The following is a 14,910-nucleotide window of genomic DNA, read 5'->3' as shown; positions in this document are numbered from 1 at the left end:
TTAATTAAATGAAACAGAACAAACACACAGAGTCTCATAGATGTGAAGCAACAAACATTCTTGCATATCAGAAATGTTATGACCCATCTCCTATATTTCACTGAACACTAAATCTTTTGATCAGCCAGTTCTTTCATATAATGGAATAGACTCACTAACCTGATGGCAAATACATTTTTTAGACTCATTTCTTCCACTTCAAGCTTCCTGATTTCCATCTTTAGTGCTTCTCGTTCTCAAGAGTATTTATAGCAGTGAAAAATTACATGCTGCACTGATTCCTCTAATTGATAGATCTCACATAATCCTGAGGGATGTTTGTTTCACGCATCACACTACTAGCCTACTCAATATTATATGTTGATATATAATATTCTCTGATATGTACAATCCTGTAAATCCTGTAAATTAATGGTTATGGTGTCAAGTGATTCTGCAATAATCTGCAGTGTCACTCTGGTTTCAACAGATACATATGATCACATGTTTGACAGTAAAGAGGCATTTAAAACTTAAATACAAAGACATTATTTTTACAAGTCTTTCTAAACGAGCCTCTGCTGGAGATGATCCACATGGACCAAAATCCAGACTCAGACTCAGGTCCAGGAGGAGGGTGGAGAGTCATCTCCACTCCTTCTGATTCCTCTGTCAGTCACTGCTGGATGAAGCCCTCCTCTCCACTCTACCTCACAGTAACATGGCTGAGTCAGAGCCTCTCTACACACAAGCTGCTGCTGCTGCTTCACCCTCTCTGGATCATCAGGATATAGCTGATCCTCTCTCAACACGAACTCCTGGATATTCAGTCACTCTTACAGAGACCACCCCCATCTGATAAGAGAGGAAGAAACAACGGAGCTCATAAATCAGTGTTTAGTGAGACTCACTTCATCAGCTGTCAGTCAGTGATGCAGCACATCCAGTATAAAGACCAGCAGGGACTTCAGTCCTGTTCAGACCAGAAGTGGAACAGTTATGTGTAACCTGCTGTTAAAGTTAAAGCAGGAGTCTCTGTGTGTTGATCAACATCTTATCTACTTTTGAAATATCATTTGACAAATAAAAATGGAGGCTGTCATTGAAAATATTTGAAGGAAACAAAATAAGTGATGGACAGATATAAAGATGTGACTCCTGGACTTCAGCAGAGGTTCTGGTCTGTATAAAGACCACATGGTTACTAAACGTATGATGGTTAGTAAACGTAATGATGGTTCTGTGAAATCAGAGCCAGTGATTTGCAGGCTTCAGTCAGACAGATCTTAGAGCTCTGACAAAGATGAACTGATCAATTCTTTAGTGTTGAAATGAGAGAACAAACACTTTCAGATCACAGTTGATGGTACGACAGTTGGATGAATGAGGACCACTGTCTCTATACATCTTGTAAGGCTGTCAGCTGTAATCCAGCTTTATTTCCGGCAGACATGAACACAACAACAACAGTCATCTTCACATCAACTCAAACACATGATCACAACAAGCTTCTGGCTGATCTGATTGGCTGACTGTTCTCTCTCTCTATCTCTCTCTCTCTGTCGTTTGGTCCAATCCTGAAGCCTGTCACTGCTCTCCTCTCACAGCTTTACTGTTGAAAGCAGCAACTGAGAAGGTTGGAGGTTCACCAGGAAATACTGGACCTTTGCTTTGATACTAACTGTGTTTAATACAAAACTGCTGAAACCAGCACATATTGACTCCAACTCTCCACTGACCTCAGAATCTTCAGTCTATAGTATGGACTCTCCTTCAGATTAGACAGCAGCTTCACTTCTGAAGACGACAGGTAGTTTCCCCACAGATCCAGCTCTCTCAGATGGGAGGGGTTGGACTTGAGAGCTGAGGCCAAAGAAGCACAGCTGATCTCTGACAAACTGCACAACCTCAATCTGAATAAAGAAGAAATCATGTAGCGTTAGAAGCAGATTATTCTGATTGAAATCATTCAATGTTTCATAATCTGTTCAGAGCTGAAGAGGGTTTAGAATGTACAAGTTTATAAAATGGAAACTCCAAACACCTGAACCCAACAGGATGCAGGTTAAACACTGTCAAATACAAACAGTGAAAGAGAGCTCTCATTAATATTAATGACAATATGCTGCTACTTCAATAAAAGCACAGTGACTTAACAGTGAATTAGCCAGTGCAGCTTTTTCATATTATATTAAATATGAAGACTAAAAAGATGCTCAGTATGGATCAGTATAAAGTCTATGTGGTCATAGATGTTTTAATGTTATCAACTGATTTAAACCAAAGATCTGAATGTTTGAAAGTATGTTTTTAAATTGTTAACTATGGTTTAAAATTAAATAATTAAAGCCCCACTCCAGCCAGTGTTACTTCCTATTTAACAGTTAACATTGTTTCTCAAACAGAAAATGGGGGTGTGGTTAATAGTGAGACGTAATCAGTTACCATGGCAACCAGATTGCCATTCTAGCACACTGGTGATGTTTAGCAATGGTAGTGATATTATAGCCTAACCTGTCCACTTAATACAGCATTAGCTATATAGCCTAGGTTACACGTCAGTAACAGAGATATGTGAAATCTATAGGTGAAATCAGACGATGACTTCTTTATTGATGGATCATGTAACATAACCAATGACATTTTGTTTTATTTTTTACTGAATGTCCATAAACTTTCCTCCTCAGGCCCGGTTCTACGTGGATGCAAAAGCATGCATTGCAACCTCAGTTCAATATTTTGCATCCTAAGTTGAAATTTGAATAATAAATGCCAAGTGCAGCGTGGAAGGTCTTAGGCGTACAGACTGTGTGGACAACAAATAACGTAGGAATCATCCACATTCATTTATATATCACTGCAGACTGATTTACTGACTTTCCTGCTTTAAACATATTAAACACTATTTTCTGTGCTGATTTTGGTTGGATTCATATTTTAAGCATTAATCCATTGTTGCAGCATGTCTGCATCCAGTAGCCTATTTAGTATGAAACACAGGCGCCTGATACTGTATCAGTAGCCTACATGATGCTCACAAAAACAAAGAATTTTATGAAGATGACATATGACTGCAGCGTTCTGCTATAGTCATACGTCATTATTTCCTTTTAGCAACAGCTTAACGATGAGTGCAAAATTAAGTTATTTTTCATAAAATATTTGGTGAACATTGTGGCTATTCAACATGTTCAGGAAATGACTCATAAAAATGTGAAAAATCTCAAAAATGTCAAAATAAACTGGAGGGGAGCTTTAAATAGTATTTAAATATTTGAAAACAACATTTGAATGTCTAAATCTGAAAGGGGTTTTACCTCATAAAAATCATCCTTATGTCTGCAGTTTAGTGTCACCACAACTTTCACATCATATTAATCTCAGCACAGAAGTAAGAAATGGTGTCTGACCTCAGAGTCTCCAGTCTACAGTTTGGACTCCCCAGAAAATCACACAGCAGCTTCGTTCCTGAATCCTTCAGACTGAAGTTTTTACTCAGATCCAGCTCTCTCAGATGGGAGGGGTTGGACTTCAGAGCTGAGGCCAGAGAAGCACAGCTAATCTCTGACAAGCTGCATTTCATCATTCTGAATAAAGAAGAAATCATGTAGCGTTAGAAGCAGATTACATGGGTGGAAGAGCTCCATTTACAGACGAATTTCCGTTAAAAGTGAATTATTTGTTTTGTCATAGTCCGTTTATTTTTACCGCTAACACAAAAAAGATTTTACTCTGCCACTGCATTTCTGCTTTTCACTTTGTATAGGATTAAACGGCTAGAGAAAGAGATGTTCATTGTTCCAGACGTCAACGCTTGTTCCAGCTTCCTGCAGTTGTTTACACATCGACTTATACATCTTTTATCGAAAATAATCAAAGATATGGCAGTTTTATTTAATGTGCACTTATTTCTCTGTAGGGATGGGTACCAAAACCCAGTATTAAACGGGCCCCGGGGATAAATTATTAAAGACTGTAGTACTGATAAGCTCAGATGTTACCAGTTCTTTTATCAGTACTTTTTAACATTTTAGTCTAATTTATTCTCAAGCTGCAGCCTCTCCTCCACACACACACACACAGAGCAAAGTCAGCGAACAGCAGAGCACATGTGAAGTGAAGATTACTCGAATTGACAACAACTACGCTTGTTACTCCGTAAGTGCAATAACACCTTAGAGTATTGGCTTTTTACTACCTATCAATACACCTGATCAACAGGCATAAACATGTAGAAAAGTGATATTTTCAACTGCTCTGTCCACAGTCTCTCATCCACTGCTGCTATGTTTTACACAACCACAGCGCGCCAGCTTGGCTAATGGCTAATTGTTACCAACAAGCTAAAACTAAAGCTGTCTGTATGTAGTCTAACTGTTTAGCTTAGTTTGTCACCAATCTTCAAATTTGGCTCATTCTTGTAAACTCAGCTGCTGGCTGAGACAAAGCAGCCTCTTGTCACTATCAGCGGTACCTGCAGCAGTCAATCACATCAGCAGCAGAGGGAGGAGAAGGAGGACAGGAGGAAAGGCTGATAATGACTGATGTCTATGTTCTTCTTTCTTTCTAAACTTCACTCAGTATTTGGATGTCAGTAATATTATTTATTTTATTGACATTTTAGATTTGTTTCCAGAGATATTGAGTTTTTACAGTGACTTTATTGTTGTAAGCATTACTGTTGCTGCTCTAGAAACAATGTTTAGTCCTGTTCCAAATTTATTCTTTTTTAAAAAGAATTATTCATTAATAAAAAAAGAACCTATAAAAGTATTGATAAAGAACCAAACTGATAAGGATTACCAGTAAGACTAGTGATTGTCAGTGTTCAGTCACATATGTTAATATGAAATTGACAAGATTTTTAACCTTTTTCTTTTACTGACTGATGTAGATTCTGGTTGCCTTTAAAAAGTTGATAATGATAATAAGTATAGATATTTATGTTATTTTTATTCTAAAATATAGTTGAACAGTTAAAATAAGTAGGCCTACAAGTTTTTTGTTCAGTAAGGAGAGAAATAGCATACTTTTTGAAGGTAAAATATTTTATTTTATACTTTTCATGCATAAATTGGTGCCTTTGACAGGGACAAAAATCATGGCCAGAATGCACCAAATTGCACCATTTAGAGAACATTTTTTAGGGGGGGGGGGCATGCCTCCGGACCCCCCTAGGTGACTTCACACCTCGGCGTTCGTCGGTGGACACCAACAGAAAAAAGTTGAGTCAAATTTTTTTTTCTCACCAGCACCCATGTATAGGCCTACATCTTGCTTTAATTTTTAACAAATGTCCATAAATTTCCTCCTCAGGCCCGGTTCTACGTGGATGCAAAACCATGCATTGCAACCTCGGTTCAATATTTTTAACCCTCATTTTAAATTTAATAATAAATGCCAAGTGCAGCGAAGTAGGTCTTAGGCACATGGACTGCGTGGACGTCTCCATGCCAGGGCTCGACATTAAGGCTTGTCTGATTTTTTAATAGGACAAGTAGAAGAGAAATTTACTCGCCCTACTGGACAAGTTAAAAGTCTCAAAAAAACATGTCTTATGTGCAGTGTTTCCCCTACCATTACCTGACCCCCCGCCCCTCCCAAAAGAAACAAATAAAGACAAATGTAACGTATACTAACATGATAGCAGGAGCGCTAAATGCACGTAAATGCCGTTTATCCACCTCTCAACTTCAGAAACAGCATTTATCCAAACTTCTATCACTTTACAGCGGCTAGCTCAGACTAGGTTCCTACCGCAGTTTGTTGCAGCTTCTAGGAGGGCTCGTTTTGTTTTCCGGTTGAACACTGTATCTCTGTATGAGGCACGGAGACGGCTGTTACTGTTAACATGAACCAACAAACCACCACCTGCTCCTGCTACGCAGGTGTATAAAACAAACGAACCCTCCGCGCTGAAGCTAGCGGGCAGCCTAGCAGCTTTCATGGGACAGACGAATGAATCAGAGTTCAGAGGATCATATATGACATTAACTGATGTGCAGCATCAAATAGTATTGCCAGATAAAATACAACAAAATAAGTAGCTAGAAAATCTCTTTTCTTTTTTAAAAGAAAAACTTTTACATTTTCAGAGTGAGTGAAGAAATCAGGAGACATGAGACAGAAGTGAGGAAGAATTGCAGGATGTCACTTAATGGTGTTGGAAAAAAAACAAGGAGAAAGTAAAGAACTGATTCAAAACAAAGAAGATGCAACTGATTCAAGATTTAAAGAAAAAGTTGAAGGAGTGAAGAGAAACACTCAGAGGCAGCTGCCTCTGTGTGTTTCTCACAACTTTTTCTTTAAATCTTCAGGTGATGGCGTCAGGTGATGGAGAGACATGAACACATTCAAAGCAGGAGGCAGAAAAAACTGTTAATGTCTGACTTCCACCTGTATCTAGATGAATTATTGTTCTGTAAATATTTTTAAAGGCACAATCTGTTATCCAAACTAAAGGACATCCTAACAAACAAAAGTCAAAGCACAAGATTCAAACCTGCTACAAAAGGACTTACAGATCTTTTAACACAGATACTAACACTACACAACAACTCTGTTAACATGATGTTTTCTTCAGCTGTTAGAAGGTTGTTGACCTCGGTAACTGTTGTAAATACAGCACTAAAATTAACAGTTTCAGTTATTAGGAAACAAAATGCTGATTCATCATTCATCTGATTAATTTATAAATCAAACTGTTGTCTTGATTTGGATTTAAGTTCAAGCAAATTAATTCTCCATAAGTCAGTTTTGTTATTTTGTTATATTACAAACATTGATCTATATTAAGGACCACATAGAGGCTGTGAGAATCCAGATTTGTTTCTAAGATAGAGACTTATTGGTCCATCTATCCTTCCATAAGGCCTATGTTTATTTATGTGTTGTAAATAAATATTGATAATATTTGTTTAATATTCATTTACCTATTTTTTCTGCACTTGTTTCATTTCAGCTCAGTGCAGAGAAATACAGCGATACAGAGAACTGCCTTACTGCGCGCATCTATGACGACACTGTCGACACTGCATATCTGTATCTGTGACACGCCTGCTCTGTAACAAAAGTAGTAGTTTCAGGGGGCCTACCAACCGCCCTGAAAAAATCCTAGTGGAAACAATATCAATCATCATAATTCACGTCAGAAGGCTGATAAATGATTAATCTATAGAGCTCATATTGAAACAGACTTTACAAAGTGCTTCACAATTCAGGATTAAATGAAAAGATTATTAACAGGGAAGCAATGGCTTTAATAAAATTCATAAATTGAATCATTTATATGTTGACACTGTTTGGATGCTTTCAACTGTTTGTTCGTCTGAATTCTGCGTTCACAAACAAAATGAAAAAAGTAGATCAATTGGTGTGGTGGCCACATGACTGGTCTCATAGCTCTGAAACACTTGTGCCAATCACCGTTATCACATGATAACGACAGCTCAACAAACAGAAAGCTTTTCTTCAGGAAATGTCTGGATGGTTCAGAGCGTCACGACATGAACACACATCACCACAAATCTGCAGCCAAAGACAGATGGAGTGGTTTTTTCATCAGTTAATATAATAACAATAGAAATTTAAAAAATGGTTTGGTGAAGCCGTTTATATGATTATAGCCCATCATACCGGTGCTATTTCAGCAATAATTGTAGCCTAATGTATCTTACCTTGTGCACGGTCACATAGTTTAGTAATTAATGTTACACAACAGCGTTTGCATCGTAATGTGTCTCATGGATAAAACATGAGATGTTACTTTTGCTAAAAAGAAAGTTGGAAAAGAGGCTGATGAGCCCCGCTAACTTGAAGTCTCCTTCATAAAAAGGCAGAATATTGAGTTATAACCAACCTGTCTGATTTGTGTAGAGGTGTGTGTGGTTATACTGTAGCAGCCTAGTGTCATCAGGAGATTTAATGAAGGTAAACACAGTGAACAGTCGTGTGTAACGGCACTGCACTCTGGTGCAGCACTTCTCAGAGGCTGCAGATTTATCAACATATCAGTCCTGCTGACTTCAGATGCTGCAGGGATTTAATGAAGTGGAGGAGGAGCTTTTCATACAGTATAAATAGCTGTGGACAATAGATACTGTACACATTCATTTATAGATCACTGTACACTGATTTACTGACTTTCTTGCTTAAATCATTTATTTTCTGTGCTGATATTGGTTGGAGAGTGTTAAATTGAAATAAATGATTTATATTTTATTAATCTGTTGTTGCAGCACGTCTGCATAACGTATCACAGCAGTGTCCTACTAAAGGGGATTTTACCTCATTAAAATCATCCTCATGTCTGTAGTTTAGTGTCACCACAACTTTAACATCATATTAATCTCAGCAAAGAAACAAGAAATGGTGTCTGACCTCAGAGTCTCCAGTCTACAGTGTGGGCTCTCCAGAAAATCACACAGTAGCTTCATTTCTGAAACTTGTATTTTGTTGTTACTCAGATCCAGATCTCTCAGATGGGAGGGGTCGGACTTCAGAGCTAAGGTGAGAGGAGCACAGCTGATCTCTGACAAACTGCAGCATTTCATTCTGAATAAAGAAGAAATGATGTAGTGTTAGAAGCAGATTATTCTGATTGAAATCATTCAGTGTTTCATAATCTGTTCAGAGCTGAAGAAGGTTTAGAATGTACAAGTTTATAAAATGGAAACTCCAAACACCTGAACCCAACAGGATGCAGGTTAAAAACTGTCAAATACAAACAGTGAAAAAGAGCTCTCATTAATATCACATAGGCTTGGCTATGTTGCAAATTGGGCCTAGATAGGTGATATATATTAGGGATGTCAATGATTCATCGATTATGGGTTAATTGGCATTAATAATTCAACCGATTGAAAATACACTAACCGATAATGCAGAAGACAAGGGATGTGCAGTGTAACTGTCAGAAAATGTTCTGCAGATTTGCTGCAGTTCGCAGTTGCGCCACCAGGTGAAGCCTCTTACTCTTTTAGTGAAATTGAGTTACAGGTGTTTTTGGTGATTGCCTGTAAGGGCCGCACAAGCTGTAAAACGAACGCACCTCCCTGCGAAAAAAAAAGTTGCAGACTCGCAGCAAGCCTCGATCTGTGCACTGTGTCGTCTGGTTGGACTCTGAAGCATAAAGCTGTGAAAACTCCACGGAGTTGTTGTCTGGCGGCTGTGTGGTTTAGCTATCTGAGGCTCATGCTAACGCTAAACTAACATGTTGAACAGAAGCAGCTGCTCGGTTAATGCAGGCTGAGAGCTGACTGTCAGACAGCAGGACTCTAATTACACATGTTTCCAACAAAATCAACACAAAATTGACTAACTGTCTAAGCGACACTCCCCTGATCTGAGTATAAATGTATTTTAGCGGTGGCAGGAAATGGACAGATAAAGTCAAAGCAACAGTATTGTTCCGTCCCCAGGACATCTGTCCAGCTGAGCAATTGTTTCCAGCAGCTGGACTAACGTTAGCTACAGTAAACACACGTCACTCCATCATGTAGATCAGGTCTGCAGATTATTTTATATAAAACCAGTCAGATGATGTCTGTTGTGGGGAGACTGTTGTAACCTGTTTTACATTTACATTGTTACATTATAATACCAACTGTGCCTATAAATTATATTCATTTATTTTAGTCTAAAACAACCCATACCTGTGTTTCTTATCTGGCTGTCTTACTAAACATTTAGTGATCTGCCTGTAGTTTGCTATTAACTCAAACTCAACACTTCACTGCTTTACTTTAAAAGCCTTCCATTAAAGAGAGCTGATTATGTCCTTTCCTGCTTTACAGTGCCTTTGGGCAGTTTATCTTGGGTTAGTTAGGTTTGAACTGAGGTTAGAAGTGGTCTAAAAATTGTGGTAGACCAGCAGTCTAAGACAGACAGAATGTAACAGTATGTTACATGCTTTAGTAAGGTCCACTTACTAATGATTCAGAGCTTTCAACTGCAGACTCCAAAAAATTAGTAAGTAGACCTTTGAGCTTAATTTTCTTCATAATATTTTATATAAGCTGTTAGCTGAAGAGAAAACTCAAACACACATAATCAAGGTGAGCAAAGCATTTCTACAAATAACCTTTTCACCACATATTGCACTATAATATGCACTGAGTCAACATGATATCTGGTAGCTTATAACAGCTGACCTGAGGTATATTTTGAGCAAAAACATGAGAAAATGAATTACACATTTGAAGCACATTCTTTCAGGTTTTGAATAGTTGCAGTTCTTTACAGTGACTTCAACGTTGGGGCAAAGATGTATGAATATCTTCTTGAAGTGGAAATTCTGACATGGAGGTTCTCAGGTTGTGACAGAAATACCATCTGTAGTTTCTGTTTATAAAACGCAGATTAAGATCCATCTTAGTTTGAAACAGTGTATAATAATACTTCTGCATCATGAATAGAAAATATTTTAGCAGAGCAGTTTACAACAGAAACAGTCTCTTACTTTGTGTCTGAGGGTCCAGGTTCATTCCTGAAGGTTGGAGGATGATCTCTGAACCAGTCATTCTTCATAGACAGACAGTCTGATGCTGGAGACTTTGCTCTCTGTCTGTGGTCTGTCTGACCTCTGTAACACACCAAGATGTTTTTATTCATATAATGTGAATCCTTGAAAGAAATTTTAATATACAAACAAAAATATATATCGCAAGCAGCGATGACTGGACCCTCACATCTCGCATGCATCAGAGGGAGCGGCATCTGTGGTATCGCTTCTGGAGGTCGGTTGATACGGCTTTGAATTTTCTGGATTATAGGACACTGTGCGAATGGGTAAAATATTATTTCCCGTGTGCAGTGTGTGGCGCTGGCTGACATATTGGAAATTGTGTGTACATTTATAAACCATGTGTCATTTAGGCTTCACTTCCTGTTGCCTGTAGACAGTACTACACAAGTAAAATATTAATGCAGAAATACATTTACCAGAGGGCAACTGTCATGGATATACATTTTCATGATTATTGGATATTGTATGTAGGAGTTAAATAACACCTCCTGTGTCCACAATGTGGCGATACACCCACTAATTATACGTAGTGTTGCTGTATATCATTTGTAGACCACACCATGGGTACATCCCAAGTCTCTTAAATTGCATCCACATTTCCCTCACTTGCGTCCTTTCCTTGTGTCTCAGTCCCTCCCACCGTGGATGCATGGAGAGACGCAAGGAAACCAAGTGAGGAGAGAGGAAACAAGGAAATATGTTTTTAGACACATGGGACATTCTTTCGTCTGAAGCGTCACATGAAGCGACGTCTGTTTCCGATGACGGCAGAAGCTGATCACAGCTGGATGAGCTGTCATTCGACTTTCACAGCTGTAGCAATTTTTCATGGAGTTTGTGTCTGCACACATGTGCACTGTGATAATACTAATAAAGGTGAACAGTTATCACTGCTAGAGCAGCTGTTTTCTCTCTGCAGCCTGTTAGCTGTTTAACAAACACCTGCACATGAATAACAACCTGTATTCAGTATTTATACTGTGTCCTGCCCAGAGGCACATGAACCATTTCTACTGGCAGAATGCGTTCATATTATTTATTAATTGTTTGAGTTTGTATTTATTGATATTCTGATTGTGAATTTATTATTTAATAAACCAGAATATGATTAGGGTGTCTTTTGAACAATGGAAATTGTTTATTTGGCTAAATATTTCAAGGAAAATTGAAATTATGTAACTCATATCAAACCTGAAGGTTAGGATTTTTCAGTGTTGCATGTGACTGAATGGATATGACGACAAATGAGTCCAATCACTATAAAACATGTAATTTCCCACCACTTCTGACACATGTGGAAAGTTTCATGAATTTTCAAGTACCTTGAGCCCAAGACCCCAGGAAAAGCAGCAGGCTTTGAAGCCAACCAACACAGCAGCTAAACCATGTAATTACAACTTCCAGGCTCATTATGTGATGCACATTGGCCCAAAAGGCATTTTTCCAGCACACAATCATGGGAAAAGGCTAAACGGGAATTAGCCATCTAAGCTGGCGGAAGTCTCTGCTGCTCATGCTCTATGGGCCTCAAAGATGTGGAAGATCTGAGTAATTTTATACCTGGAAGTTTTTGGCTTCATGCATGGACGTATAAAGAGAACTGGATACAGAGTTGGAGGCCAGGCCCCGTTCATTCCTATTAAAATTGTGGTGAATGAAGCCAAAAAAGTTTGACTTCTGGGTATAAAATTACTGCGCTATGGAGCCTGCTGGCAACGCCCAAGCCCTATCACTATAAAAGATATCATTTCTGCTCACTTCTGATGCATGTGCAAAGTTTTGTGAGTTTTCGAGCACCTTAAACCCCACCTCTCTCTCTCTCTTCTCACCACTCTGACCTAATAATCCCTACAAAAACAACAGGTTCCTCACACTTTCAGTGCCAAGGCCCTAATGAGTCATATAAATGAGTTAGTAGCAGGTCTCTTACTTTGTGTTTGAGGGTCCAGGTTTATTACTGAAGGTCGGAAAATGATCGTTGTGCTGGTCACTCTTCATAGACAGAACGTTGGATACTGGAGGCTCTGCTCTGTCCTCCTCTTCCTCCACACAAACACTCATCTTGTGGACTTCAGTAAACCAGTAAGGTAAACCAGTAACACTGACTGTGAGTTTAGAAAGCAAGATTCAAGAGAAACAAGTCTGTTGAAGAGTCACAGCAACGAGAGAGAAAACACCCAAACAAGTTAGTATCTGCCCGTTTTATTTCCTCTTTATATCCACAAAAGTTCATTCTAACTGTTCTCCCCTCTACAGTCCTCAGGGTGAAAACTGACTGAGACTTTCATGGTAAAATAATGTTTTATTAACACTTACCCTGCGTCAGATATCAGTTTTTATCCATCTGCTCTGCTCCGTTGAAGACTTTCAGTTCCAGTACTGCCACCTACAAGAAATCACGAGCCTGTCAACGTGTGTGTGTGTGTGTGTGTGTGTGTGTGTGTGTGTGTGTGTGTGTGTGTGTGTGTGTGTGTGTGTGTGTGTGTGTCATAAACATAACATGTTTATGAGGATCTTTTTTGGCTTAAACAGGTTTTGGTCAAAATGTTTTAGAATGTAACTTCCCGTCATTACTATGTAATTTACCAGAACTTGCAGTGTTATGTAACTTTTTTCTTTTGAATTTCACCTTTATTTGTTAGTGTAGGACAGGTCTTCACATTGAGTTGCTCAGTTCAGTGTCATCCTCAAGGTAACATCAGTAGTAAATATTAAATAAAATTTGTCTTATCAAAAGTGTGTTGTGAGGATAAGACTCCTCTTTTTTCCACAGCACTGTCAAGTCTTTTTTTCCTCCATTTTACTCGCGTAACTACATACAAATTTGTGTTTTCAGCTCTGAACACAGAGCTCAGAACACGGGTGATCTACGTTCAACACTGTACCTGAACGCCTCCTGCGTAGACCGGGAAACTGCTGAGTCTCTACCGTGGTTTGCCGTCATTTGTGGTCGCGCCAGCATCGCTGTCCTCTCCTCTGCTCTATTTGTCGGTGTTTGTGTTTAGCTTAGTTTCTAACGTGTATTGAAATGTGTGATATTCCTGTAAACTTAGCTACTGGCTGAAACAGCCCCTCCTCTCAACCAGCAGCAGAGGGAGGAGGACGACAGGATGAAGATAATGACATGTCTGTGTTCTTCATTCTTTCTAAACTTAACTCGAATTTTTAATGTCAGGAATATCATTTATTTTACTGACATTTTTTATTTCTTTCAAGTGTGATATTGTTGAATTTATATAGTGACTTTGCTGATGAAAACCTTACTGTTGTAGCTGTAAGAAACAATATTTTGTCATATTTAATATATAAATCTATTCTAATCCTGTTTTGAATTTATTCTTTTTTTAAAATAATGTTTAAAAAAATCTTTAGTAATGAAAAAGAGTATTGATAAGGACTCTTATTTCTTTCTTCTGGTGTTTCGTTCATTCCACCAATGCAGTCAACAAAGCAACATAACTCATCACTATAACTACCATCTCTACTGTTATCAGATCATTTTAACACCCGCAGACACAAACATGGTGAAAACTGCTGGTTACGTTACCTTTATATGTTGAAAATAATCTGAATCAAGCTGATGAGTGAGGGTGAAATTAATCAGCAGCTTCAACCAGGAAACCAACCAGGTCTGTTTTAAGGTCTGTTGATTCACAAACAGTCTCAACTCTCTGTATTCATCTTTAATCTGAAGTGTTCTTTAAGGAAATCTGATAACAGATCAGCAGCTCTGAACTTTGGAACAAAAAACCCGGAACAAAAGTCTAATATTAACAGACAGTATAAATCTTTATCGGTTGGATCATACAGTCTGATGCCGGGACGCTGGAAGTCGGTCAGAGTTGAGGTCAGAGAAAGTCTATATAATGACGTCACATTAAATGCTGCGCAACATTCATGATTTCTGTATAAACCTGAACGGCCAACAATATTTTACACCAGTTTTAGAACATTTTACACTTCAACAGAAAGCAAACTTGAACACCAACATGCTGTATGTCAAAGCAATATAGTAACATGTTCAGCTATATTGTAACCAAGACCAAAGTGAGGAAACAACAGGTAAATAAAAGGCAGAGCCTCCATTTTAATCCAGTGTAGGTAGAGTATTAATTCATGTGAATGTGGACGTTGCACATTTATCTTTAAGAAAAAGAACCAGAGTCAGAGAAAAGTGTCAATAAGTTAAATCCATTAAGCTTTATTCAGTGTTTAGTCTTTATTCATTTACCAGACTTACATTTCCTTAATGATGATAAAGTGGAATCTGACTGTGTATCAGGCTGCAGCTACATTACATTTTAAATATATTAGTTCAGCTTTAATCTGATGGGGATAAAACACAGGAGGCAGCAACTGAAGATGAAAAATATAGTTCAAAATTTAAAGAATATATAGATCAAAGA

General features: G+C 38.3%; 2 protein-coding genes across 8 annotated transcripts in view; one reads left to right on the top strand and one right to left on the bottom strand.

Annotated features, from left to right (window-relative positions):
* LOC137190848 (programmed cell death 1 ligand 1-like) overlaps positions 1 to 14,910 on the top strand; it is a 68,497-nt gene that overhangs the window by 7,329 nt on the left and 46,258 nt on the right. The window lies entirely within an intron of this gene.
* On the bottom strand, positions 626 to 14,334 carry LOC137190847 (NACHT, LRR and PYD domains-containing protein 12-like). 7 transcript variants are annotated; one of them, XM_067600526.1, is made up of 8 exons: positions 14,052 to 14,329; positions 12,821 to 12,890; positions 12,435 to 12,609; positions 10,439 to 10,561; positions 8,359 to 8,532; positions 3,390 to 3,566; positions 1,719 to 1,892; positions 626 to 834 (listed from the first exon to the last, which is right to left on the bottom strand). In XM_067600526.1, the coding sequence occupies exons 3-8, from the start codon at positions 12,563 to 12,565 to the stop codon at positions 816 to 818; spliced, it is 798 nt and encodes a 265-aa protein (XP_067456627.1). In that variant the 5' UTR covers positions 12,566 to 12,609; positions 12,821 to 12,890; positions 14,052 to 14,329; the 3' UTR covers positions 626 to 815. The 7 variants fall into 7 exon arrangements, with proteins under 7 accessions (XP_067456627.1, XP_067456625.1, XP_067456628.1 ...); XM_067600524.1 differs by having other exon boundaries at positions 12,435 to 12,646; positions 14,052 to 14,328; XM_067600527.1 differs by lacking the exon at positions 14,052 to 14,329 and adding an exon at positions 13,390 to 13,751.

This window comes from Thunnus thynnus, chromosome 10 (assembly GCF_963924715.1).
Source record: "Thunnus thynnus chromosome 10, fThuThy2.1, whole genome shotgun sequence".
Lineage (NCBI taxonomy): Eukaryota > Metazoa > Chordata > Actinopteri > Scombriformes > Scombridae > Thunnus > Thunnus thynnus.
The sequence above is the reverse complement of the archived record's forward strand: the minus strand, read 5'-3'. Positions and strand labels throughout refer to the sequence as shown.

Excerpts from the sequence above, each read along its gene's own strand:
- LOC137190847 (XM_067600526.1), bottom strand. The coding sequence starts at position 12,565 with ATGAGTGTTTGTGTGGAGGAAGAGGAGGACAGAGCAGAGCCTCCAGTA. Across the intron at positions 10,562-12,434 it reads CCTGGACCCTCAAACACAAA|AGGTCAGACAGACCACAGAC; the intron begins GTAAGAGACCTG and ends GGTGTGTTACAG. Across the intron at positions 3,567-8,358 it reads TGTAGACTGGAGACTCTGAG|AATGATGAAATGCAGCTTGT; the intron begins GTCAGACACCAT and ends TTCTTTATTCAG.